At 42.7% G+C, this 27,695-nt stretch overlaps 1 protein-coding gene across 7 annotated transcripts in view; it reads left to right on the forward strand.

Annotated features, from left to right (window-relative positions):
- Window positions 1–27,695, forward strand: part of ZDHHC14 (zDHHC palmitoyltransferase 14) — a 470,395-nt gene that overhangs the window by 186,461 nt on the left and 256,239 nt on the right. For all 7 annotated transcript variants that reach the window (XM_073585700.1, XM_073585693.1, XM_073585697.1 and 4 more), the window contains 2 exons: window positions 3,203–3,312; window positions 6,596–6,698. In XM_073585700.1, coding sequence (XP_073441801.1) covers window positions 3,203–3,312; window positions 6,596–6,698 — 213 coding nt within the window. The remainder of the gene's footprint in view (window positions 1–3,202; window positions 3,313–6,595; window positions 6,699–27,695) is intronic.

Below are 27,695 nucleotides of genomic sequence, written 5' to 3' on the forward strand. Positions count from 1 at the left end.
GGGTGCCAGAAAAAGGTTTAGAGTGTCAAAGAGCACTTTAGCCAGGAGGATTAGGGAGGCTATTTCTCTGGTATATACAGTACATCGAGTGGCATGCCGGCATCGGAGGGACTAAGGGCGCATTCCACTCGAGCTATGGCAACCTCATGAGCAGAGATCGGAAGTTTACATCGATTAGGTTTGTAACGCAGGTACTGTACATGGTCGTCTCCTTCCACCTTCTATAACCATTACAGGTTGGATATAGGTGCTTCCTCAGATCTCACGTTTGTTATATGGGTGCTACAGGCTGTAGTCCCTCCCTAAGGCAGTTATTACTCTGTAATTCTCTCGTGGTGTTGTCATGGGAGACCGAATAAAGTCTAAGTTACTTACCGGTAACAGTATTTTTCAGAACCCATGACAGCACCCTTAAATTCCCTCCTTTCATGTATGGGTGCGCACTTCTTCCTCTTGTGAGTTTTCACATGTGTGAAATTGTACGGTTTTATAGTATTGTACATAATTTTGCCATTAACCATGGTGGTCCTCTCAAGCTCTGTAATCCAACTGATGCATTGGAGAGGTACCGCCATTTTCTATCTGTAGGTTTCCTGTCCCTGAAGGGCGGATCCCCTCTCTTGGTGCGATCATGGGCTACAAAAAATACCGTTACCGGTAAGTAACTAAGACTTTTTATATATTCTGAGCATTTCATCCTTTGTAATTGCTATTGATTTTAATGGCAATCTAAATCTGCTGGTTTTTAACATCCCCACTAAATTGCAACACCACTGCAACTTTAATTATGCTCTAGCTTTTTAAGAATTATTTATTCACTTATGTTTCTTAAGTAGTGGCAACTTATTTGGTAGTGCAGTACAAACTGCTTGTTGTCAATTAAATTACTATAATTTTGTTAGGTATGTGTTCGATAATCAGTATCAGTCACTGTAGACTAGGCAGCATGTAATTTGCAAGCCTGCTGTGCTCAGATATAATTTCATGATTATAATTTTTCTGTCATAACTCTTATATTTTTCTATGTGTCCTCATCCTCCCACCCCACAATACCATTGAACTTTCAGGGGGTTTCCATCTTTACATTTGAAGATGAGAAGACCCTGTGTGATCCTGCAAAGCCCAAATTGAACGTAACTAGTAGTGATGTGTAGGGCATTTCCTTAGAAAGTATAATATGGGCCTTTAGTTACACTAGAATAATTTACCGCATATACCCGTGTATAAGCCGACCCCCCTAAATTTGCCACAAAAAACTGAGAAAACTTAACTCGCGTATAAGCCTAGGGTGGAAAATGCAGCAGCTACTGGTAAATTTCAAAAATAAAAATAGATACCAATAAACGTAAAATTGAGACATTAATAGGTTAAATATTTTTGAATATCCATATTGAATCAGGAGCCCCATATAATGCTCCATACAGTTCATGATGGCCCCATAAGATGCTCCATACAAAATACGCCACATATAATGCTGCACAAAGGTTAATAATGCCCCATATGCTGCCGCATAAAGGTTATGGCCCCATAAGATATTCCATAGATTATGCTCCATAGATTATCCCCCATAAAATGCTCCATAGATTAAGCCCCCATATGCTGCTCCATAGATTATGCCCCATATGCTGCCCCATAGATTATGCCCTCATATGCTGCTCCATAGATTATGCCCCATATGCTGCTCCGTAGATTATGCCCCCATATGCTGCTCTGATGTCACCGCTGGATCAGGACCCCGACACTGGCGGTATTTACCGATCCCCGCTTCATGGCTGCACGTTGCCCTGTCTGCCAGGTCCCTCTGACAGTGACATTCAGCAGAGGACGTGGCGCGCACTAACTACATCACCGCGCCCTCTGACCTGAACATCACAGTCAGGACGCAGAGGAGAGGACAGCAGTGCACAGCGATGGACTGGGGACAGGTGAATATAGCTTATACTTACCCCCTCCTGGCGCGGTCTCTGCAGCCCCCTGCTTCTCCCGGTCTCAGGCTCCTTCCTTCAGCGGTCACATGGTACCGCTCATTAAAGTCATAAATATGCGCATATTCATGACTTTAATGAGAGGTACAATATGACCGCTGAAGGAAGGAGCCTGAGTATGGGGGAAGCGGGGGGGCTGCAGAGACCACGCCGGGGAGTAAGTATGACCTGACACCCCCACTCCCCCTCCCCCGCCGACTCCCTGGTATATGACTCGCGTATAAGCTGAGAGAGGGACTTGCAGCCCAAAAAAAGGGCTGAAAGTATCGGCTAATACGCAAGTATATAAGGTACAATAGAAAAACCTAAATATTATATACTAGATGGAGGCCCAATGCAATCCCATCGGGAGGGCGGTAATGTCACCATGGGGGCAGGTTTTGCAGTGTTGCGAATATCTCCCCCCCCCCCCCCCCCCCCATGTGCTCACCCATTTATCCATTCTCTCTTTCCCCATGTTCTGACTTCTCCCGTCTGTGCTCTCTTTGACCTGTCTACCCCCTTGTCTGCTGTCTCTCTCCTTCCTGTGCTGTGTTCTCCCCTCATGTGGTGTCCTGTTTGAGCTGTCTCTCCCCTGTGCTCTGTCTCTCACCACTGTATGACCGTGTACAAAACATACCACAGCTCCTGGGCAGGGGAGGAAGCAAAAGACAGTACAGACATTACAGCAGGAGATTGCAGAGGATGCAGTATGCTCCGTACACGGTCAGACACAGACAATTTTTAAAATGCACTTTGTTTCCTTTAATGTGACCAGCTTCCTCTGCCGGTAGACACATCGCGCATCTGCCGCCGGGATCAGCCGAATGATTAACTGCGCCTGTGCGGAATTCACGCTGTGCGACTGTGTTCCGCTGGTGGTACCACTCAAGAGGCTGCGTGAGTGTGTGTGGTGCGTACAGTGTATAGAGTGTGCGTGTGGTGCGACGGTGTTTTACTGGTGGTACCGCGCAATAGGTTGGAACCAGCAGCAATTTCAATATTGAGACACCCATCAGTTGGGTGTCCCAATATGGCAGTCGGTGAACTTCCTCGGCTTGGCATTCTGGGATACGGTGACATCTGGACAGAACAGGAAATGAAACTATTACAAGGCAATTATATAAATATAGTTCTCATGAATACATACATACAAATTGTAGCTAGACCATGCAGAATGTTCATCTTTATACTACTGTGTAAACACCAGTTAAAATCAATGTATTCGGTTATTGCAGATTAAAGGTTCCTGGTCAAGTAAGAGAGGAAAAGAAAACTATAATCCTTACAGCTATGGCAATATTTTTACGAATTGCTGTGCAGCTCTTTGTGGACCAATGAACCCCAGGTAAGGCTCCAGTAATGGCCTCCTGTGATATCACTGTGCAACAAATTTCAGGGAAGTTCTTGTCCTCTGAGAAAATTTTATTGTATCTTAAAGATTTTGATATGCTGAACATGAATATGAGCTTCAAAAGTCTGTATCATGTATGGTTTTTAACCCCTTCATGACTGGAGCAGTTTTCATTTTTCACTCCCCTTCTTTCCAGAGTTATAACTTTTTTTTATTTTTCAGTCAATATGGCTGTGTGAGGGCTTATTTTTTGCGGGACGAGTTGTACTTTTGAACGACACCATTGGTTTTACCATGTCGTGTACTCGAAAATGGCAAAAAATTCCAAATGCAGTGAAATTGTAAAAAAAAAAGTGCAAACCCACACTTGTTTTTTGTTTGGCTTTTTTGCTAGGTTCACCAAATGCTAAAATGGGCCTGCCATTATGATTCTCCAGGTCATTACGAGTTCATTGACACCAAACATGTCTAGGTTCTCTTTTATCGAAGTGGTGAAAAAAAAATTCCAAAGTTTGCACCATATTCCGAGACCCGTAGTGTCTCCATTTTTCGTGCTCTCTGGTTGGGTGAGGGCTTATTTTTTGCATGCCGAGCTGACTTTTTTAATGATGCCACTTTTGTGCAGATACCTTCTTTTGATCACCCATCATTGCATTTTAATGCAATTCGCGGCAACCAAAAAAAATGTGATTGTAGCGTTTTGATTTTTTTTATTGCTACGCCATTTAGCGATCAGGTTAATTCTTTTTTTTTTTTTATTGATCGGACGATTCTGAACGCGGCAATTCCAAATATGTGTAGGCTTGATTTTGTTTTTTGCTTTATTGGGGCGAAAGGGGGGTGATTTGAACTTTTATGAGAGATAGATAGATATCTATCTATCTAGAAGTTGCCATAGCGCGATCGCCTCTTCTATATAGAGGTGATGCTCAGATCACCTCTATGCAGCAGAATTACAGGCTTGCTATGGGCGCTGACCACAGGGGGCCCTCATAGCAATCTGCCATCAACAACCATAGAGGTCTCGAGTAGAACTCTGGTTGTGATGGCAATGCAGCGATGACCCCCGATCACGTGACTGGGGTCGTTGCTGCGCGTTTTTCCAGACCGGCGTCCGGAAGTGCATTTAAATGCTGCTGTCAAACGCTAACTACTTCATAGGCGCGGGCGGATCTAGATTTTGCTCGTGCCTATTGTGGGCACATGTCAGCTGCTAAAAACAGCTGACATGTCGCAGCTTTCAGGTGGGCTCACCGCCGGAGCCCACCTCAAAGCGGGGGATACTGCCCGCTGAAGTACTTTTCCGTCAGCTGGCAGTAAGAGGTTAAGATACAACAGTTTATAGTCTACATTATAATGTTTGAGACACTACATACATGTGAATCAATGTCAGTAGCAAAAGCAATTGTTCAAAATTGTTTTGCAGACAACTTTCGTTTATAATCCATGTCAGATTCTTCTCGAATAAGATTCCAGCAATAGTCATCCAGCATTGACGTACTCCATTTTTCCTGGTACCTTTTCTCCATCAGCGCAATATCTTGGTGAAATCTTTCACCGTGTTCATTGCTAACGGCACTAAGAAAAAAGTCCAAGTGATAATGTAGAAAATGCATTTTTAGTGACATATTGCATTTCCTCAAATAATATGCTCAGAGCATGTTGTCCACGAGTTGTTCAAAGTTCGGTGCCCTGCTATTGCCAAGGAAGTTGAATGTCACATCTTTAAAGGCTCTCCATGCCACTTGTTCAGCACCTTGCAAAAGACCTTCAACGCTACTGTCATTCATTATATCTCTGATCTGTGGGCCAATAAAAACACCTTCTTAAATCTTTGCATCACTTATTCTTGGAAATTTCTGTCGCACATAGGAAAAGGCTTCCGATTCTTTGTTCATTGCTTTGACAAAATTCTTCATAAGCTCAAGTTTAATATGCAAAGGAGTGAGACATATCTTTGCTGGATCAACAAGAGGATTAGGTTTATCATTCTTCTGTCCAGCAACCAGGTTTTCACAGAGAAGCCAGTCCTTTCTGAAATAGTGCATTTCTCGTGCATGACTATCCCACTCACAAATAAAACAATAATACTTGGTATAGCCAAGCTGCAGTCCAAGAAGAAATGAAAAAACTTTTAGATCACCACATATGTTCCAGTTATAATTTATATAATTAATGTGGATCAACAGTAACTCCATATTCTCATACGTTTCATTCATGTGTACGGCATGTCCAATAGGTATAGAAGGAAAGATATTTCCGTTGTGTAGTAAAACAGCCTTCAGACTTTAAAACTGACGAGTCAATGAACAGTCGCTATTCCTTCGGGTCATGTTCGCATCCAAGAGCGCCAAACAACCCCAAGACGTATTTGCAAAAGCTTAAACTGTCGATATGGTTGAAAAATTGATTAAGGTCTTCTTGAAGACTGCGAAAAACAAACTCTTGTTCTTGGTAATAAGAGATTCCGCTCTTTTAGCTTTGGTCCCAAAAAATTCTGCCTGCCTCCTTGATAATTTCAAATCTCTGATCAGCTGGACTGAACAGATGTGGATTAGATGTAGAATTCTCAAAGTCTGGGTCTGCAGCAGTTTCATTTTCCACTGACATTGTTAGTTCATCTTTGTCCATTCTTTGGGTGGCTTTGGAATACGAAGACTTTCATCATGTAGCACTGGTCTTATGGCTGAAGGAAGATTAGGAAATTCTTTTGATTTCTTGTTCATTGCTGAATATCCTGTACATTTGTAAAGCATGATCACTCTGCTCTCTTCGTATCATTGGGACAGCGAACGGCATTGAAGGTCGTGATCCATTCAGCCATGCTCTGTCAGTATTGTCTATTGATTCCTCCCCTGCCCAAGAGATGTTGTATGCTCTGTACACGGTCAGCCGAATGATTCTCACTGCGCCTTCACGAAATTCGCATGATAAGTGCTTGCATATGTGTAGATCAGCGATTTATGTTATTTCAGTGGAAAATTCAGAATATACCGTTTCAGAAAAAGATCATATATGCATTTTTAGAATTATTAGAGAATATTATAATGTTTTGTATCATTTCTAAAAACCTTACGTGACCAGAAAAATCTGAAGTCATTTCTGAAATCAGCATGAAAAAACTCAAAATTGTCTGAGGAACAAAACTTTGGTAACACAGTGTGTCCTGCTTTTTTACTCATTCCCAGAGTACTTCCATAGTGTTGCCAGTAATAAAAATAAAAAGGGGAGTTTGGTTTCCAGCTCTCGTCAATAGAAATGTTTCTTTTCTTTTAAGCTTAATTGACCGCAGAGGAATTATGGAAGCTGATATGGCACAGTCAGTCGCACCCTCCAATGGATTGACTATGTATGGTTCTACGCAGTCTCAGCACAATATGGTAAGATGAGCCAAGTATTGTAATTTCATTCCAAGGGGTTTCAGTTGTTTAAAGGGGTTGTCCGGGCTTTTCACATAATCTCAGTGCACACCTGGGCTGCAGAATGCTGACAATAAGCAATTTACCTTCTGTGGCTAGTTTGCAGGGTTTTCAAGATAAGATCTCTTGCTTCTATGAAAAACGTCCGGGGGGGTGTGTTCTGGCATTGAAATGAGAAGTGGTCGTTTCCTCCTACTCTACTAAAAACATGCCCTCTATAGCAACAACCCCACCCTCCATAGTAACAGGCCCTCCCCGACCACATGAACAAGCCTATCCCTTCTCACACAGTAACAAATCCTCCCCCTCTAGCAGCCTCTGTGCACAGAGCAGGACCACCCAGCTGCTCCTCCCCCAGACACACGCTGAACAGTGATCTATGGAAAGTGAAACTATTTAGGAGGAAACGACCAGTTCTCATTTCAATGCCAGAACACACCCCCCTGGACGTTTTTCATAGAAGCAAGAGATGATATCTTGGAAACCATGCAGACTAGGCACAGAAGGTAAATTACTTATTGTCAACATTCTGCAGCCCAGATATGCACTGAGATTGTGAAAAGCCCGGACAACCCCTTTAAAATGTAATCTAGCTTGATCCCTGTTTCTGATTGCAGCTCTAAGATGACTTGTGCTGTATGTGATAAAGGTGTTGCATTGACTGACAGGCCATGGGATGCTGTGCCATTTTACAACTGAAAAACACATGTTAAGAATCCCAAATTGCTAAGTGTCAGGAAACTAAGTATATATAGATTAAAATGCTGATCGGATTGTGCTGCTGTACGTATGGATTTCATTATGTTCCACATGGTCATTGCCTTCACATTAGCTCGTGATGCCCGTAAAATCAGTTTTTTTTTACTATTTTTTTTTTTTTAATTTTATTTTCTCGGTTATCATGTATTTTTGTATTCTTTAAGACTATTTTCAGTGATCTATAATTAATTCTCATAATGTACTGAGTTGTATGGCCATTTTGTAAATGCAGGATTCTTCATTGGAATGTGCATCCTTGATAAAAATGTAGAAAAGGCAAAAAATTGTAAGGCTATGTGCCAAGTTGCGTTTTTTTTAGCGTTTCCGCCACGTTTTTGCGGCCGCAGAAACTCTTTAAAAAAAAAAAAAAATGCATCCACATGCAATCCTATGGGATTCCGCGGTTGCTGTGTCAATGCTGCAGATTTTACTGCTGCGGAATCGCATAGCGGTAAAATCCGCAGCATGTTCATTATTTCTGCGGAATCGCGGTGATTCCGCCACCATAAAATTACATTGAAACGCTCAATTTACACATGTGGTTATGCCCACCATGCATAAAGTGAGCGCTTCCTGTGCGGATGGTACCCAGGGTCTGGAGGAGAGGAGACTCTCCTCCATGCCCTGGGTATCATATTCCTGTCAAAAATAGAATTAAAATAAAAAATAGAGATATACTTACCCTTTGACGGCCCCCGGAGTTCTCAGCGGTGCACGCGGCACTGCCGGCAAGTTCCGTTCCCAAGAATGCATTGCACGAATCACCCCAGGTAACGTCACAAAGGTCCTTCTCGCAATGCATCCCTGGGAACAGAACGTACCAGGAGCGTCGCTGAGGACTCCGGGGGGCCGTCAGAGGGTAAGTATACTGTATCTCTATTTTTTTATTTTTTTTATTTTTAACATTATTTATTTTACTATTGATGCTGCACTATGCTTGACAAGTGTGACCAACCTGTCAGTCGCTTTTCCAAGCGATGCTTCAAATCGCTTGGAAAACCGCTAGCATTCTGCAAGCTAATAAAAACGCTTGTGTTTTGCAGGAAAACGCATGCAAATTCTGCATGTGTTTTACACGCGGCGGGAAGTTGCGGAAATGCTGCGGACATTTCCGCAGCATTTCTGCAACGTGGGCACATAGCCTTAATGTCAAAGTAAGCATTTAAACCCCCCTAAATGCACCTGCCTTTTCAGGGCCATCACTATGCTGCTACCCCTGCATTTTGTTCACAGGGCTGCTCTGGTGAAGTCCTGTCTACAGCCAATAACTGACCTCAGTAGTTACTTGTACCGTTTGTACACCATTGTCTTCTAACCCTATGTAATCATCTGAGGAAAGATTGGTTATTTTTGTTTTCAATCATTAACTGCTTTTGTCCAATATATTTTTTAAACAGTTTTTAAATTAGTTCAAGACTGGACTAATTCCCATTTTGGCAAAAAAAGATTTTTTCTGTACATGCTTTTTAAAGAGTTATGAAAAAAAAATTCTCATTTGAATATTCAAGTAATGTTTTTTACTTCCTATTTTTATTCATTTATTCTTCTTTACACATTGTGCCCCCTTACAAAGTTATGATAGCTTGTGAGGGATGCTTTTTTGATTTCTTAAATATTATTTTCATCTGCATGTAGCTGGAAATAAATGGCATGTTAGGTCCAATTAGAAAAGAATGTCAATCTCCTTGCTGTTTAAGAGCAATATGGATCTCTTATAACCTGGCATATCTGGCTCGCTCCATATACACATTGATCACATGATTGCTGTGTATGGAGGAGGAAGCACCGTCCGCTTTCTAGTACTGCACTCACAGCGATTGTTTAGCCCTGTATATACAGCGATAGAGAAGGCCCAGACAATAATAAACCAACTGTTTCCTCTGAGAACTCCAGTTGTCTTGTCTGACAGCCAGATCTACTCTAGTTTCTGCACAATTGCATTTAGCTGTGCTACTATACAGTGACAATTTGGAACGTCACCGCAGATGAGTAGGACCACAGTGGTCCTAAAGCGGTTAAAGCACTTGGCAAAATATTTTATTTCAAATTTGCTGAACACAAGATCAATGAAAAGAAGTTAGGGATATTCCATGATTCTATACATGATGAAGAGACCTGAGTAGTCTTGAAAACTAGCAAATTGTTACCATTTTTCAGTTAGCCATTAAAAGGTATCAACCGCTGAGGACCCTCAAATCTATCTACTGGCTAACACTGTAAAAAGATATATATCTTTTCTTGGATCTCATTGTATGGTAGAAAAGCGTATTTTTACACAGAGATCCAGGCTTCATAGACTGGGAGTTCTGCGGAAACTGGGTAAGAAAACAAGGAGAGAACGGAAATGACACCATTGTAGGCATTTACTACAGGCTGCCTGTGCAAGCTGAAGATATGGAACGCTTTATGCATTAAATGGCTAAGTTCTCCAAAAAATGACATAGTGGTCATGGGAGATTTCAACTATCCAGACATTTGTTGGGATTCTCTCTCAGGCAAAACTAACAGGTCAAGCAAATTCTTATCTTCTCTTGCTGACAACTTTATCTTCCAAAAGGTAGGGATCTAATCCTTATAAACAGGGAGGAAATGTTTGAGGAGGTAAGAGTGGCTGGGACCCTAGAAGGTAGCGGCCACAATATTTTACATTTTTGGATAAGTAGAGGAGGAAGACCTGTGAAGACGCAAACTTCAAGGTTATATTTCAGAAAGGTAAATTTTAAGGGACTCAGAGAATTGGAGGGATCCAATGGCTGGATATCCTTAAGGACCAGAATGTCCAGAAGGGATGGTAAATTTTGAAAAATGAGATTCTCAAAGCACAAATGTTAACAATTCTGAAAGAGGGAAGAATAGGAAGCATTTAAGGAAACCAGGATGGATGAACACAGAACTACACGTTCTAAAAAGGAAGAAAGAAATGTTTATCAAATGGAAGGAGGGAGGCATATCTAAAGCAGAATATAATGCTGTCTGCAGAACCTGCAGTGGACGCATCAGATTAGTTAAAGCTGACAATGAAATAAGGCTTGCAAGAGACGTCAAAAGCAATAAATAATGATTTTGAGGATATGTCAAAAGCAAAGGAAAATTGAAAGATGCTATAGGATTTTTACAAGATGAAATGGAAAGAAAGGATGTTGAGAAGGCCACACTTTTAAATTCCTATTTTGCATCTGTTTTCTCTCAGAAAGGAAATGTAACATGAACTGATCTTCACTGTCCTATTAAAGGAATAGAAGAATCCAGGCTTTCTAAAAACAGAAAGATAGTGAGGAAATACTTGGCTAACATAAATGAATTCAAATCTCCAGTTCCAGATGAATTACACCCCAGAGTAATAAAGGAGATAGCAGAAGAAATTTTTGAACCACTCTCCATACTTTTTGAAAATTCTTAGAGATCAGGAGACATCCCAGAAGACTGGAGAAGAGCAAATGTTGTTCCTATCTTGAGAAAGGGGAAGAGGTTGGACCCAGGGAACTATAGGGCGGTGAGTCTGACTACTACACCTGGAAAGATCTTTGAACAAATTATTAAACAACACGTATGTAAGTACCTGGATAAGAATGAAGTGATTAAACAGTCAGCATGGGTTTGTAACTAAAAGTCATGTCAGACTTAACTTTTTTTTTTTAAATTAGTTTATTGAACCAAAGGCAGGGTATACAGTATGCAAACTGACAGCAATGAAAATATCATGTAAAACACATACATATCACAGAGCATTAATGTCAAACAGCGTGTGTATACCAACTGTGCACTGAATAAAACATACTGTCAACCGCCTTACATTAGTCTATGTATTACTATTCAAATAATAAAGCCTGCCTACTTTTAAAACATTACTACTACTACTACTACTACTACTACAACAAAACAGCTATTTGCAGCCTATGTCTATATATTTAGCTCTTTATCATGCGATATTTCCATCCTACAACGTGAGGTGAGAGGAGTTCCACCTCTCCCATATCTTCTCAAATTTACCCAGGCACCCTCTGTTTTGGTAAAGCGTACGCTCATATGGGATAATCGAGTTCACCAATTCTATCCTGGCCCTGAGGGAGGGATCCGAACCCCCCATCCACTGCAGTGCCAACACCTTCCGTGCCATGAACAATGTCTCCCGTAAGAAAATCTCCGTACAATGTCCCCATGTCTCATCATCCCACACCCCAAACAGACAAACCAATGGCTCAAGGGGAACAGGAATCTGTCATGGAGGTTAATAATGACGTTACCTCATTCCAGTAGTGTGCTATAATCGGACATTGCCAAATCATGTGAACAAAATCCGCATCGGATGCATGGCATCTCAGACACTCCGAAGATTGGAAACGGCCCATCTTAAAAAGTCGAGTCGGAGTCAAATATGATTGGTTTATGATATAAAGTTGTATCATTAAAACTCTTACTGTTTCTCTTATTCATTCTCGTCTCGACTATTGTAACTCTCTTCTAATCGGTCTCCCTCTTACCAAACTCTCCCCCCTCCAATCTGTCTTGAATGCTGCAGCCAGGATCATATTCCTCACCAATCGTTACACCGATGCCTCTACCTTATGCCAGTCATTACACTGGCTACCCATCCACTCCAGAATTCAGTATAAACTTATTACCCTCACTCACAAAGCCCTCCATGGCTCAGCACCACCCTACATCTCCTCCCTTGTTTCAGTATACCACCCTACCCGCGCCCTCCGTTCTGCTGATGACCTGAGATTAGCATCCTCAATAGTCAGAACCTCCCACTCCCGTCTCCAAGACTTTACACGTGCTGCGCCAATTCTTTGGAATGCACTTCCCAGGTCAATACGATTAGTCCCCAATCCCCACAATTTTAAGCGTGTCCTGAAAACGCATTTATTCAGACTGGCCTACCACCCCAACACATTAACCTAATCTATCCCTGTGTGGCAGAGCCAAAAGTTTTACCATAACCAGGTTCCCTGCATCATGGTCCCACATGCTTTATGCCTCCATTAGCCCTCTGTGTCTGTACTGTTACACACTTAACATTATGACTGGTCCATACAATCAGGGTAACTGTTACCACCCACCTTTCGTGTCTCCCTCTTTCCTCATAGACTGTAAGCTTGCGAGCAGGGCCCTCATTCCTCTTGGTATTTGTTATAATCTACTGTATGTGATTATTGTTATGCTGTAATGTCTATTGTCTGTACAAATCCCCTCTGAAATGTAAAGTGCTGCGGAATATGTCGGCGCTATAAAAATAAAATTTATTATTATTATCATTCTATTGTTAAGACGGAGACACCTTAGTTGGTGACTCCAGAATTTCCTCCCACTCCTCTCCCCGAATATCAGGGATGAGCCTTTCCCATTTCCCCCTAACCAAGCATACAGCAGATTCCGTCCCCACCGATAGCATGTGTGTGTATAGAGAGGAGATGAGACCCTGGGGACCCTGTGATTTAAGAATGCCTATCAAGGGTAGAGACGAAATAGCATTATTCATACCGACATGTCTCATGTGTGATTGAAAGGCTGATCTTAATTGCAAATATCGGAAGAATTGTGACCTCGGGACATTGCACTTAGCTTGTAATTGTTCAAAAGATAATAGTGTTCTGCATTCATATATATCTCTTATCGTAGAGACATTGCACTGAGGCCAGAATTCAGCAGATGGGTGGGCAAGCAGTGTCAGAAAATTACTGTTATTCCATAAGGGCATTTCAGCTATGATATCACTAAATCCGACCACCCTCTTAATCTGTCTCCAAACTAGTCTTGCCAGACGAAGCATGGGTAGCAGACGTGGGACTATTATTTTTTCCATCTCCAAGAACCCTAGTGGGCAATCAGCACGTGCGGCATGAAGCAAATGGCTCTCAGAATTAGGAAGATGATTACCAGGCATCCACTTGTTTATAGCCCTTGCCTGTCCCGCCAGATAATATAGAAAAAAATCCGGTAGCGCTACCCCCCCTTTTTTGGCCTTTGTAGAAGGATAGCTTAAGTTCTGGCCTAGTTTTCCCCATATGAAAGACGTAATTTGGGAATTTAAGTTGGTGAAAAAAGACTTGGGCACAATCACAGCACTATGTTGGAGAAAATAGCTGATCTTTGGGAGTAGTATCATTTTAATTAGATTAATGCGTCCAGCTACAGAAAACTGGAGTTTACTCCAAATCGCAAATTTGACTTTAACCATCTCTAATAATGGATATATATTAAGTTGTAGATCAATTGTGCTAGATTGCGAAATATGAACACTCAAATATTTAAAATGTGGTACAATAGGCAACAAGGAGAGAGTCCCAAGTCGTGGCATCGGGGCATGAGAAAGAGGCATCAGAGCAGACTTCTCCCAATTTATATACAGGCCAGAATATGTACTGAATTCATTTATAGTGGCAGTCACCCCCGTCAACGTCTCCTCCGCTCTATCCATAAATATTATCATATCATCAGCATATAGGCCTATGGTGTCTACCTGATTTGCTATCTCTATACCCATAATATTAGGAGAAGCTCTTATGCGAATTGCCAAAGCCTCTATTGCAAGAGAAAAGAGGGCCGGGGAAAGGGGGCACCCCTGACGAGTCCCCCTGTGCAAAGAAAGATTCGGAAGTGGAACAATTTACAATGACACGGGCTTTAGGTTTCATATATAATGTATTAACCCATTTTAAAAATCTATTTCCAAAACCGTATTTCTGCAAGCATGCGTGGAGGAAAGGCCACTCAAGGGAATCAAAGGCCTTGGCCGCATCCAACGACGCCTGTTATGAATGAGTCACCGGAGGAGGAGAAAACAAAAATACAAGCTAAGTCCAGAAAACCGGAGAGGTTGGTAGCTATCGGATTGCAGATCCCTGATCCTATTCACCACAACTAACAGTAGCCGTGGGGGGTTCCTACGGTGCCCTAGACCCCTCGTCACAGCCGGAGAACTACATAACCCTAAAGGAGGAAAGGGGAAATCTAAACTGCCCCAGAGCAGACCCCAAAGCAATAGACAGCCCCCAACATGTATTGTCGGTGAAAAACAGATAAACACAGACAGAAAGACAGGCTGAGCAAACGATGGGGCCCAACTAACTAGCTAGGACAGGACAGAAAAGACGCTGGCTGCAATCCGCAAAAAACCCTACAAAAATGTCCCAACCATCTGATAGGAAAAAAGGCCCTGAAGTCTCTAGACTTCAAAATCACTATATCAGCACTCGGGTATATTCTGAAAACAGAGCAAAGAGATCATCTGATCAGAGATAAAAATGGAATTCAGCCAGTCCCAACCAGGACTGGCTGAATAGAAACACTAAGGAAACCAGACAAAATCTCATGGAATAACAGCAGGGCAAAAAGTTAGCTTTTAGTAGACAGGAACTAAAACTGGATGCCAGAGCTCAGAGCAGAAAGGATCACCAGCAAACCCTGCAGGGCGTCTGCTGCCTTATATCCACTCAGAAATTCCAGATGTCCAATCACACTCCGCCTGTTCAGATAACAGGTTCTTCCCATCCCAATCAATTTCACTACCTCTCGTCACCAGCAGAGGGAGTTCATCAGACATCAAAGGTGAAGGGGAAAATGAACTCACAACAGACGCCAATGCCCATCTATTGTCCGGCATCAGAGAGCTATATTGAACCACCGATTGAACCCGTCTAATATTAATGGAGGTGCTCTTCCCAGGCATAATGCCAGTCTGATCAGGATGTACAAGTTCCAAAATAATTGAATTTAGCCTAGTTGCCAAGATCTTCGTAAAAATTTTGTAATCCACATTTACTTAATATAAGGGGCGATAAGATCCACAGTCCAGAGGGTCCTTCCCTTCCTTTTTAAGCACTATTATATTAGCCCCATAGAAGGACTCCGGCATGACCCCCCCACCCAAAAAAAAAAAAAAAAATCTCCTGGAACACCGGCAATAAAAGTGGCGCCAAAATCTCCCGGTATTTCCTGTACCGCTCAATAGGGAACCCATCCGGCCAGGGGCTTTCCCAGAGGCCATATCCCTCATGGCATCTTCTATCTCTTCCAGAGTGAACTCAGCGTCCATAAAGGCCCGCTGAGAGGCGCTTAGTGTGGGAAACGTTATATCTGATAGTCTAGACACCCCTGGTTACCAATGTCACTTTTTGAACTGTACAGTGAGCTATAATAATCATGGAAACATCTCATTTCTTCCGTCGAGGACACCACTGTACCATCTGAGCTGCGGATCTGTAATATTGTGTTAGTTGTATTGTGCTGCGCACCAAATAGGCTAGAAATTTGCTAGACTGGTTCCCTAGCTCAAAGTAGGACTGGCGAGTAAAAAATAATTTACGTTTGGACTTGGAGTCTATGTGTTGAGTATATAATCTTTGGGCAGTTAACCACTCCCCACTCTATTACCACTAGTTTGATTAGATATGTAAGCAGCCTCTGAATCCTTCAATCATTGCTCTATTTTGTCATCCTCCCCCGACGTCACCCGTTTGATGTAGGAGATTGTCAAAGATAGGCAGCCCCTCAAGTACGCCTTAAGGGTGTCCCAAAATAAATTAACATTCCGGGGTTCGGGGTGGGAGGACACGAAAACATGTAATTGGTCAATTGTTCTGTCGGGTGACTTGATCAATTTCAGCCAGAAAGGGTTTAATTTCCATGTTATCCTACCACCCGGCGGGCCAAACCTGAGCCTAAGAATGATTGGGCTGTGGTCTGAAATCCCTCTATTTCCATGTTCAATACTGTTCACCCACATCGCCAGACCACTAGATCCAAAAATGTAATCTATGCGAGATAAGGAACGCCTAGTGGAAGAATGGTAAGAATACTCCCTTGTTTCTGGGTGACGTGTCCTCCATAGGTCCAACCATCCACTACCTTCTATAAACTGCGATAATTGGAATGTAGCTACTGTCGGGGTCCGATCCTGTGTCCCGTCATCCAGTCTCAATCTATCAAGGCAATTATTCATAACCAAATTTAAATCCCCCATACAAATAACATCTGCGTCTGGGTAGTTTAAAGCAAAACTCAATGCCTTTTGGAGAATTGACGTACCAGCTGGATGGGGGATTATAAACACACAGAATAACATTTCCTAGAATTGATCAGTGCATGCACAAATATGAAGCGCCCCTCAGAGTCTCTCCGGGCCTCCCGGACCTCCCATCTAACGTCCTTGTGTATTAATAATGAGACCCCCCTAGAGTAACTGGTGTGAAATGCGTGTATAGACCATTGAACCCATGGTTTTTGTACACTCCGAGGCGTATCCCTGGTCAAGTGGGTCTCAACCAGAGCCACAATATGAGGGTGATAGGGCCTAATTTGTGAAAATACTTTAATCTTTTTCCGGGGGGCCTTGACACCCCTCACACTCCTCGTCATGCAGATTAATTCAGAACCCATCTCCACTTATCTGGGCATGTTGCGTATCGGTGCCTAAGTAGAACTCAGAGACATCACACAAATAATAGGACTTCCATTGGCTGCAACCTCTACCTAAGTAACACTGAAAGCTATAACTAAAGCTTTTGGAAAAAAAGACCACAAAATATAAACCTAGTAACATAGGAGCAAAGTCCCGCTCCTCTATCAAAAAACAAACAAGGGGATACCATCACTGAACACAGTGTCCGGTATTGTAGATCTGAGTGTCCGCCAGGAGAGCTCCGATTAAGCCCGCAATGAGAGGATCCAGATGAAAATAGATATTCTAGGACTCCTTTGCAGGGGATCCTCTATGGGACCGCAGCCACTCGGCAGCCTCCGCCGGATCCGTGAAAAACACGGAGGAACCCCCGTGGACAACCCGAAGCCGAGCTGGATAAATCATGGAATATACAATGTTCTTTTCCCTGAGCCGCTTCTTGATGTCGATAAATTGCGCACGCTGCTTCTGGAGTTCAACTGAGAAATCCGGGAAGATTGAAATCACAGCGTCATTGAACGTGATGGGGCTCTTTTGTCGTGCGAGGCGCAGAATGGTGTCTCTATCCTTGCAGTTGAGGAGACGCGCCAGGAAGGGTCTAGGTGGGGCCCCCGCAGGTAGAGGTTTGGTGGGAACTGTGTGGGCTCTCTCAACAGCGAACACCGAGGAGAATTCATCTCCCAGAGAAGTCTTAAGCCAACCCTCTAGGAATTGCTCAGGGTGCTGACCTTCAGAGCGTTCAGGCAGACCAATGACACGGATGTTGTTTCGACGCATTCTGTTTTCTAGATCATCTGCTTTTTGCTTCCAGGCATTCATAGATCCCGCTACCTTAGTTAGCTTAGCCTCCATAAGCGTGATGGTGTCTTCCACCTGGGACACTCTTGTCTCCACCTCCGTGATGCGCCCCCTCATGGCCTGCATATCGTGACGGAGTCTCCCCACCTCAGTGTAAACATCATCTGTTTTCTCTGTCAGGGATGTCCTGGTGAGGGGGAGAGCCTGCATCAGCTGTTCAGATGCCTGTTTAAGGGTCATTTCTTCCTGTTCAATCTCCTCTCCACCTCCTGAGGGACGATTTTTACGTTGAGATTGTGAGGAGGTGTTGCGTAAATGGCGTGCGCTCTCAGAGGGGTCAGGTCTGACAAATTCCTTCAATTTTTCTGCTGCCGTCGATCCTTTAGACCGATTCATGTTTAAGAACCGAGAAGTATCCCAGTGTAGTTGAAATTATACAGTCCAGAAATCCTCCTGTTGCACTTATATGTATACAGCAGGGGCCACGCTTATCATTTATAGCTTGGGAGCAGAGTTCGTGTAGACAAAGATAGAATGTCACTAAGGCTCCTATGGCAGGGGGGAGGGACACCCACTCCCAGAGAGATAGCAATGGGAGGGGGGAGCAGATTCCCCCACTGTAATGGCACCAGCAGGCCAGCGATTCAGAGTAGAGAGAGGAAATTATGCAGGGCCCATCTTCCAGGGCACTCACCGCACTCCTCTCTGATCCTTTAGGATACAGGTTGCTGCCCCTGCGACGCTGCAACACTGGAGACTGGACACCGCGCTCCTTCTGGCAGAGCGTGCGTCCTATATGGCCACCGCTCCCTGCGGGCCCCGCCGTCCACCCCCGTCTTCCAAGGTTCCCCCGCTCACCGCATCCTTCTTTATCTTACTAGCTGACTTCTTCACTGCACTATCAGCGGTGCAGCAGTAGGGGCCGACGCGCAGCTCACAGCAGCCGAGCCGCGCGCCCAAGATGGCCGCCGCCTCGCGGGGGAACAGCCGCCCGCTCCAGCTCCTCCAGCCGCTCACACACCGGCCGCTCACCGTCCTCCCGCGGGGGGCCAGGGGGATCCCGGTATCCAGAGGGGGCCAGGCAGCCCCGAATATGCGGTTGAAAAAGGTCCTAGCATGCAGGATTATACAGGATGGTAAGGAGCTCTCCAGTCCAGCGTCCTCTCTCACTCCATAGCCACGCCCCATGTCAGACTAACTTAATTTCTTTCTATGACAAACACTGATTGGGTGGATCAGGGAAATGCTGTAGATATAGTATATATTGACTTCAGCAAAGCATTTGTATCTCACACAATCCTTATTGAAAAAATGGCTAAGTATGGAATCGACAAGGCATCTGTTAGGTGGATTCATAACTGGCTTTGTGATCGGACCCAAAGAGTGGTCGTAAATGGCTGCACATCCAGTTGGAAGAGTGTCACAAGTGGGGTACCACAGGGTTCTGTCCTGGGCCCTGTATTGTTCAACATCTTTATCAATGATTTAGATGAAGGAATTGAGGGTAAACTGATTAAATTTGCTAATGACACAAAGCTAGGAGGGATAGCTAGTACTAGAGAAGAGGGAGAGGTGTTGAGAGTTCATTTTCCCCTTCACTACTGAGGCCCGAGGAACTCCCTCTTCTGGTAAAGAAAGGTAGTGAGCCTGATTATCAAACACCTGAGCCTGATGATGATGACTGGCTGAGTGGAGTTACTGACTGGATATAAGGCTGCCGACGCCCTTCTGCCCTGCGGGTGATTTCTCTGTGGGATCCTTGGAGACAAGTCTGAATTCCTGCTCTTCTAAAGCTAAGTTTTCTGCTCGGCTTTTTGCATTTGTGCTTTGACTTTGTTTTGCTTTGTTTTTCTGGATTTCTGCCATTCCCTGCTGGGGTGTGCTGAATTCCTTTAGCTTTGTCTTCTGAAAATACCTGAGTGCTGATTTAGTTTTTGAAGCCTAGCTGCTTCAGGGTCTTTTTCCATTTCAGCTTGTTGACTTATGTCTTTGATAGGGTTTTGGCAGATTGCAGACAGCAACCTTCCTTTCCTGTTCTGTTTAGTTAGCTTGGGCCCCATCGTTTGCTCAGCCTATCTTTCTATCTGTGTGAGTGTTTTTTCATCTTGCTTCACCGTCATTATATGTTGGGGGCTGCCTTTTACTTTGGGGTCTGCTCTGGGGCAGTTTAGATTTCCTTTTCTGTCTTTAGGCTATTTAGCTCTCCGGTTGTGATCGAGGGGTCTAGGGCATCGTTGGAACCCCCCACGGCTACTGCTAGTTGTGTTGATAGGTTCAGGGGTCTGCAATCTGATAGTTGCCAACTTCTCTGGTTTTCTGGACGTAGCTTCTATTTTTGTGTCTGCCTCCTACGGTGACTCAATCATAACAGAGAGGATTCAAAAAGATGTAAATAAACTGGAGCAGTGGGCAGCACCTAATAGAATGCATTTTTCCCTGTTAAAAGCCAAAATACTACATCTGGGCAATAAAAATGAAAAAAGCATATACAGAATGGGAGGAATAGGGCTTAGCAACAGCACATGTGAAAAAAAACTTGGGTATACTAATAGATCATAACCTAAACATGAGTCAACAGTGTGATGCAGCAGCAAAAAAGGCAAATACAATTCTGGGATGTATTAACCCCTTAACCCCCAATGGTGGTTTGCACGTTAATGACCGGGCCAATTTTTACAATTCTGACCACTGTCCCTTTATGAGGTAATAACTCTGGAACACTTCCATGGATACCAGTGATTCTGACACTGTTTTCTCGTGACATATTGTACTTCATGTTAGTGGTAAAATTTCATTGATATAACTTGGAAATTTGACGAAAATTTTGAAAATTTTGCAATTTTCCAACTTTGAACTTTTATGCCCTTAAATCACAGAGATATGGCACACAAAAACTTAAGTAACATTTCTCACATGTTTACTTTACATCAGCACAATTTGGGAACCAAAATTTTTTTTTTTTTTTTTTAAGGAAGTTATAAGGGTTAAAAGTTGACCAGCGATTTCTCATTTTTACAACACCATTTATTTTTAGGGACTACATCTCATGTGAAGTCACTTTGAGGGGTCTATATGATAGAAAATACCCCAAAGTGACACCATTCTAAAAACTGCACCCCTCAAGGTGCTCAAAACCACATTCAAGATGTTTATTAAACCTTCAGGTGCTTCACAGGAATTTTTTGAATGTTTAAAAAAAATGAACATTTAACTTTTTTTCACAAAAAAACTACTTCAGGTCCAATTTTTTATTTTACCAAGTGTAACAGGAGAAATTGGACTGCAAAAGTTATTGTGCAATTTGTCCTGAGTGCACTGATACTTGATATGTGGGGGGGAACCACTGTTTCAGCGCATGGCAGAGCTCCGAAGGGAAGGAGCGCCGTTTGACTTTTTCAACGCAAAATTGGCTGAAATTCAGATTGGAAGCCATTTCACATTTGGAGAGCCCCTGATGTTCCAAAACAGTGGAAAGCCCCCACAAGTGACACCATTGTGGAAACTAGACCCCCCCCAAGGAACTTATCTAGATGTGTGGTGAGAACTTTGAACCCCCAAGGGCTTAACAGAAGTTTATAACGTGCAGCCGTAAAATTAAAAAATCATACTTTTCCACAAAAATAATCTTTTCAACCCCAATTGTTATTTTCCCAAGGGTAACAGGACCCCAAAAGTTATTGTGCAATTTGTCCTGAGTACGCTGATAACCCACATGTGGGGGTAAACCACTATTTGAGCACATGGCAAAGCTCGGAAGGGAAGCAGCACCATTTGACTTTTTCTGGCTGGAATTGGGTTTGGATGCCATGCCGCGTTTGTAAAGCCCCTGATGTGCCTGATATCATCCTTAAAACCCATCCTTCGTGATAATATATGAATCTAATGAAAATGTAGAGTCCCTGTGGGTAGAGATAAGGGGAGGGGGGAAAAATAATAAATTACTGATAGGGGTTTGTTATAAATCTCCAAAAATAATGGAAGCTACAGAGAATATCCTCATAAAGCAAATAGATGAAGCAGCGACTCAAGGAGAAGTCATTATTATGGGGGACTTCAACTACCCTGAAATACATTGGGGAACCGAAACCTGCAGTTCCAGCAAGGGTAATAGGTTTCTGACAACGATGAGTGACACTTGACTTTCACAACTGGTTCAGGACCCAACAAGAGGGGGGGCACTGCTAGACCTTATAATAACCAACAGGCCAGACCGCATATCAAATGTAAGGGTTGAGGGTCACTTGGGTAATAGTGATCACAAATTTAATAAGTTTTCATGTATCCTTTAATAAGATGTGTAGTAGAGGGGTTACAAGGACACTAAACTTCAGGAAGGCAAATTTCCAACGGATGAGAGATGATCTTGGTGCAATTAACTGGGACGATATCCTGAGTCATAAAAATACACAAAGAAAATGGGAGACGTTTATTAGCATCCTGAATAGGACCTGTGCACAATATATACCGTATGGGAATAAACATGCGAGAAATAGGAGGAAACCACTATGGCTAAATAGAGCTGTAAGGGGCGCAATAAGAGATAAAAATAAAGCATTTAGAGAATTAAAGCAAGTAGGCAGTGATGAGGCATTAAATAAATACAGAAGATTAAATAAATTCTGTAAAAAGCAAATCAAGGCAGCAAAGATTGAGACAGAGAGACTCATTGCCAGAGAAAGTAAAAATAATCCCAAAATATTCTTTTACTACATAAATAGTAAGAAGCTAAAAAATGATAGTGTTGGTCACCTTAAAAATAGTCTGGGTGAAATGGTGGATGAGGATGAGGAAAAAGCCAATATGCTAAATGACTTTTTTCAACAGTATTTACACAAGAAAATCCCATGACGGATAACATGATCAGGGCTAAAAATTCTCCATTAAATGTCACCTGCTTAACCCAGCAGGAAGTACGGCAACGTCTACAAATCACTAAAATTGACAAATCCCCGGGCCCGGATGGGATACACCCCCGAGTACTGCAGGAATTAAGCACAGTCATAGATAGACCACTATTTTTAATCTTTAAAGATTCCATAATAACAGGGTCTGTACCACAGGACTGGCGTATAGCAAATGTGGTGCCAATATTCAAAAAGGGGACAAAAACTGAACTTGGAAATTATAGGCCAGTAAGTTTAACCTCAACTGTGGGTAAAATCCTGGAGGGTTTTCTAAGAGATACTATACTGAAGTATCTGGAGAAGAATAACCTTATGACCCAATATCAACATGGGTTTACAAGAGACCGTTCCTGTCAGACTAATCTGATAAGCTTTTATGAAGAGGTAAGTTCCGGACTGGACCAAGGGAATGCAGTGGACGTGGTGTACATGGACTTTTCAAAAGCTTTTGATAAGGTGCCACACAAAAGGTTGATACATAAAATGAGAACAATGGGGATAGGGGAAAATATGTGTAGGTGGGTTAAGAGCTGTCTCAGGGATAGGAAACAAAGGGTGGTTATTAATGGAGCACACTCGGACTGGGTCACGGTTAGCAGTGGGGTACCACAGGGGTCAGTATTGGGCCCGCTTCTTTTTAACATATTTATTAATGACCTTGTAGGGGGCATAGAGAGTAGAATTTCAATATTTGCAGATGACACTAAACTCTGCAGGGTAATTAATACAGAGGAGGACAATTTTATATTACAGGAGGATTTATGTAAACTAGAAGCTTGGGCTGATAAATGGCAAATGAGCTTTAATGGGGATAAATGTAAGGTCATGCACTTGGGTAGAACGAACAAGTAGTATAATTATGTGCTTAATTGTAAAACACTGGGCAAAACAGTCACTGAAAAAGACCTGGGTGTATGGGTGGACGACAAACTCACATTTAGTGGCCAGAGTCAAGCAGCTGCTGCAAAGGCAAATAAAATAATGGGATGCATTAAAAGAGCCATAGATGCTCATGAGGAGAACATAATTTTACCTCTATATAAGTCACTAGTGCGACCACACTTAGAATACTGTGTACAGTTCTGGTCTCCGGTGTATAAGAAAGACATAGCTGAACTGGAGCGGGTGCAGAGAAGAGCGACCAAGGTTATTAGGGAACTAGGGGGTCTGCAATACCAAGACAGGTTATTACACTTGGGGTTATTTAGTTTGGAGAATCGAAGGCTTAGGGGTGATCTTATTACAATGTATAAATATATGTGGGGACAATACAAAGACCTTTCTAATGATCTTTTTACTCTTAGACCTGTGACGGGGACAAGGGGGCATCCTCTACGTCTGGAGGAAAGAAGGTTTAAGCATACTCACAGATGCGGATTCTTTACTGTAAGAGCAGTGAGACTATGGAACTCTCTGCCATATGATGTTGTAATGAGTGATTCACTACTAAAATTTAAGAAGGGACTGGATGCCTTTCTTGAAAAGTATAATATTACAGGGTATATACACTAGTCTCCTTAATATTGCGTTGATCCAGGGAGCTAGTCTGATTGCCGTATGTGGAGTCGGGAAGGAATTTTTTTCCCCAATGTGAAGCTTACTGTTGTCACATGGGTTTTTTTTGCCTTCCTCTGCATCAACATGTTAGGGCAAGTTAGGGTAGGATATGGGTTGAACTAGATGGACTTAAAGTCTCCCTTCAACCTTAATAACTATGTTACTATGTAAACAGTGGAAACCCATCACAAATTACACCATTTTGGAAACTAGACCCCCCCAAGGAACTTATCTAGATGTGTGGTGAGCACTTTGAACCGCCAAGTGCTTCACAGAAGTTTACAACGCCCGGGCGTGAAAATAAAAAAATCATATTTTTTCCACAAACTTGATCTTTTAGTCCCCAATTTTTTTTATTTTCCCAAGGGTAAGAGTAGATATTGGACCCCAAAAGTTGTCCAATTTGTCCTGAGTACGCGGATATCCCATATGTGGGAGAAAACTACTGTATGGGGCACACGTCGGTGCTCGGAAGGGAAGTAGTGACATTTTGGAATGCAGACTTTGATGGAATGGTCGTCAGATCGCAACATCTGCAACTTTACAGTGATGTCCCCACCTGGGACAAAGTAATAAAGTAAAAAAAAGTGTAACTATAATTTAAAAAAAATCTAAAAAAATTTTTCCCTAATAAATTTTTTTGTAAACAAAAAACAATAAAACTACACATTTAGTATTGCCGTGTCCGTAACGACCGGTAACCCCTTAAGAGAACCCCTTAAAAATGAAAAAAGGCAAAAAACAATGCTTTATCATACCGCCGAACAAAAAGTGAAATAACGCGTGATCAAAAAGACGGATATGAATTAACATGGTACCGCTGAAAACGTAATCTTGTCAAGCAAAAAAAGAGCCGTGACACAGCGTCATCAGCGAAAAAATTTAAAAGTTATAGCTCGCAGAATAAAGCGATTCAAAAATAATTTTATATAAAATTGTTTTTATTGTATAAAAACGCCAAAACGTAAAAAAGATATCAATGAGGTATCGCTGTAATCTTGCTGACCCGAAGAGTAAAACTAGTTTCCAAAATGGGGTCACTTGTGGGGGGTTTCCACTGTTTAGGCACATCAGGGGCTCTCCAAATGCGACATGACACCCGCAGACCATTCCATCAAAGTCTGCACTCCAAAACGTCACTACTTCCCTTCTGAGCCCCAATGTGTGCCCATACAGCAGTTTTCTCCCACACATGGGGTATCAGCGTACTCGGGACAAATTGTAGAACAACTTTTGGGGTCCATTTTCTCCTGTTACCCTTAGGAAAATTAAGAAATTAGGGACTAAAAGGTTATGTTTGTGCAAAAAATGATTTTTTTTTTTCAAGCCTGGGCGTTATAAACTTCTGTGAAGCACTTGGGGGTTCAAAGTGCTCACCACACATCTAGATAAGTTCCTTGGGGGGGGGGGGTCTAGTTTCCAAAATGGTGCCATTTGTGGGGGGTTTTCACTGTTTAGGCACATCAGGGGCTCTCCAAATGCAACATAGCGTCCGATCTCAATTCCAGCCAAAAAATTCAAATGCTGCTGCTTCCCTTCCGAGCTCTGTCATGCGCCCAAATAGTGATTTACCCCCACATATGGAGTATTGGCGTACTCGGAACAAATTGCACAATAACTTTTGAGGTCCTGTTACCTTTGGGAAAATAAATATTGGGGGTGAAAAGATCATTTTTGTGGAAACAATGATTTTTTTATTTTACGGCTGTACGTTATAAACTTATGTGAAGCCCTTGCGGGTTCAAAGTGCTCACCACATGTCTATATAAGTTCCTTGGGGGGGTCTAGTTTCCAAAATGGGGTCACTTGTGGGGGGTTTGAACAGTTTAGGCACATCAGAGGCTCTCCAAACGTGACATGGCGCCCGATCTCAATTCCAGCCAATTTTGCGTTGAAAAAGTCAAACGGCGCTGTGTTGTGAGTTCATTTTCCCCTTCACCGTCGATGTCTGATGAACTCCCTCTTCTGGTGAAGGAAGGTAGTGAGGCTGATTACCAAACACCTGATCTGGTAGTTGATGACTGGGTAACAGGAAATTCTGACTGGATATAAGGCAGCCGACGCCCTTCTGAGTCGCTTGTGATTTCTCTGCTGGATTCTTGGAGACCAGTCTGATTCCTGCTTCCCAAAGATAAGTTTTTGCTCTGCTATTGAACTTATTAGTTTTTATTTTAGTTTTTGTTTACCTTGTTTTTCGAGTTCAGCCATCCCCGGTCGGGGGTGTGCTGAGTTCCATTTTTGTCTCTGATCAGTTTGTCTCTTTGCTCTGTCTTCAGAATTTACCTGAGTGCTGATATAGTATTTTTGAAGTCCTAGCGACTTCAGGGCCTCTTTTTCCGATCAGACGGTTGGGACATTTTTTTGGTAGGGTTTTTTACAGATTGCAGACAGCAGCTTTTCTATCCTGTCCTTTTTAGTTAGCTTGGGCCCCATCATTTGCTCAACCTATCTTTCTATCTGTGTTAGTGTTTTCATCTTGCTTCACCGTCATTATATGTTGGGGGCTGCCTATTGCTTTGGGGTCTGCTCTGGGGCAGTTTAGATTTCCCCTTTCTTTCTTTAGGCCTATTTAGTTCTCCGGCTGTGATCGAGGGGTCTAGGGCATCGTAGGAACCCCCCATGGCTACTGTTAGTTGTTGTGGATAGGATCAGGGGTCTGCAATCCGATAGCTACCAACCTCTCCGGTTTTCTGGACTTAGCTTGTATTTTTGTTTTTCCCTCCTTCGGTGACTCATTCATAACAGCGCTGGTTCCCTTCTGAGCTCTGCCATGCACCGAAACAGTGGTTTCCCCCCCCCCACATATCAGGTATCGGCGTACTCAGGACAAATTGCACAATAACCTTTGCAGTCCAATTTCTCCTGTTACCCTTGGTAAAATAAAAAAAATTGGCCCTTTAGTAATTTTATTTGTGAAAAAAAGTAAATGTTGGGTTGTTTTTTTTTTTTTTTTTTTTAAACATTCAAAAAATTCATGTGAAGCACCTGAAGGATTAATAAACGTCTTGATTGTGGTTTTAAGCACCTTGGGGGTGCAGTGTTTAGAAAGAAAATACCCAAAAGTGTTACCAATCATATAAACCCCTCAAAGTGACTTCAAATGTGATATGGTCCCTAAAAATAAAATGGTGTTTTAAAAATGAGAAATCGCTGGTCAACTTTTAAACCTTATAACTTCGTAACAAAAAAAAATTTTGGTTCCCAAATTGTGTTTTGACGGTGCAGCGACCGCACCAAAATACAACACGTTGCGTTTTGCGTGGGTTGCCGCACCGTCAAAACGACGCCGGTGGCAGCAAAAGATAGGGTCCGCATGCCGAGGAAGGAGGAGCTGACCGGCGGAGGTGCGGCCATGGACGGAGCTTCACAGAGGAAGCCAACAGCCGTCTGCACCTCAGCAATACGCTAGTGTGAAACTAGCCTAAAAAAAAATTTGAGTTCCAAAATTGTGCTGATGTAAAGTAAACATGTGGGAAATGTTACTTATTAAAGGGAGCCTGTCACCCCCTCCCCCCCTGGGCGTTTTTCAAGAAAAGA

This window comes from Dendrobates tinctorius, unplaced genomic scaffold, assembly GCF_039654945.1.
Source record: "Dendrobates tinctorius isolate UK_male_01 unplaced genomic scaffold, ASM3965494v1 ptg000087l, whole genome shotgun sequence".
Classification (NCBI taxonomy): Eukaryota; Metazoa; Chordata; class Amphibia; order Anura; family Dendrobatidae; genus Dendrobates; species Dendrobates tinctorius.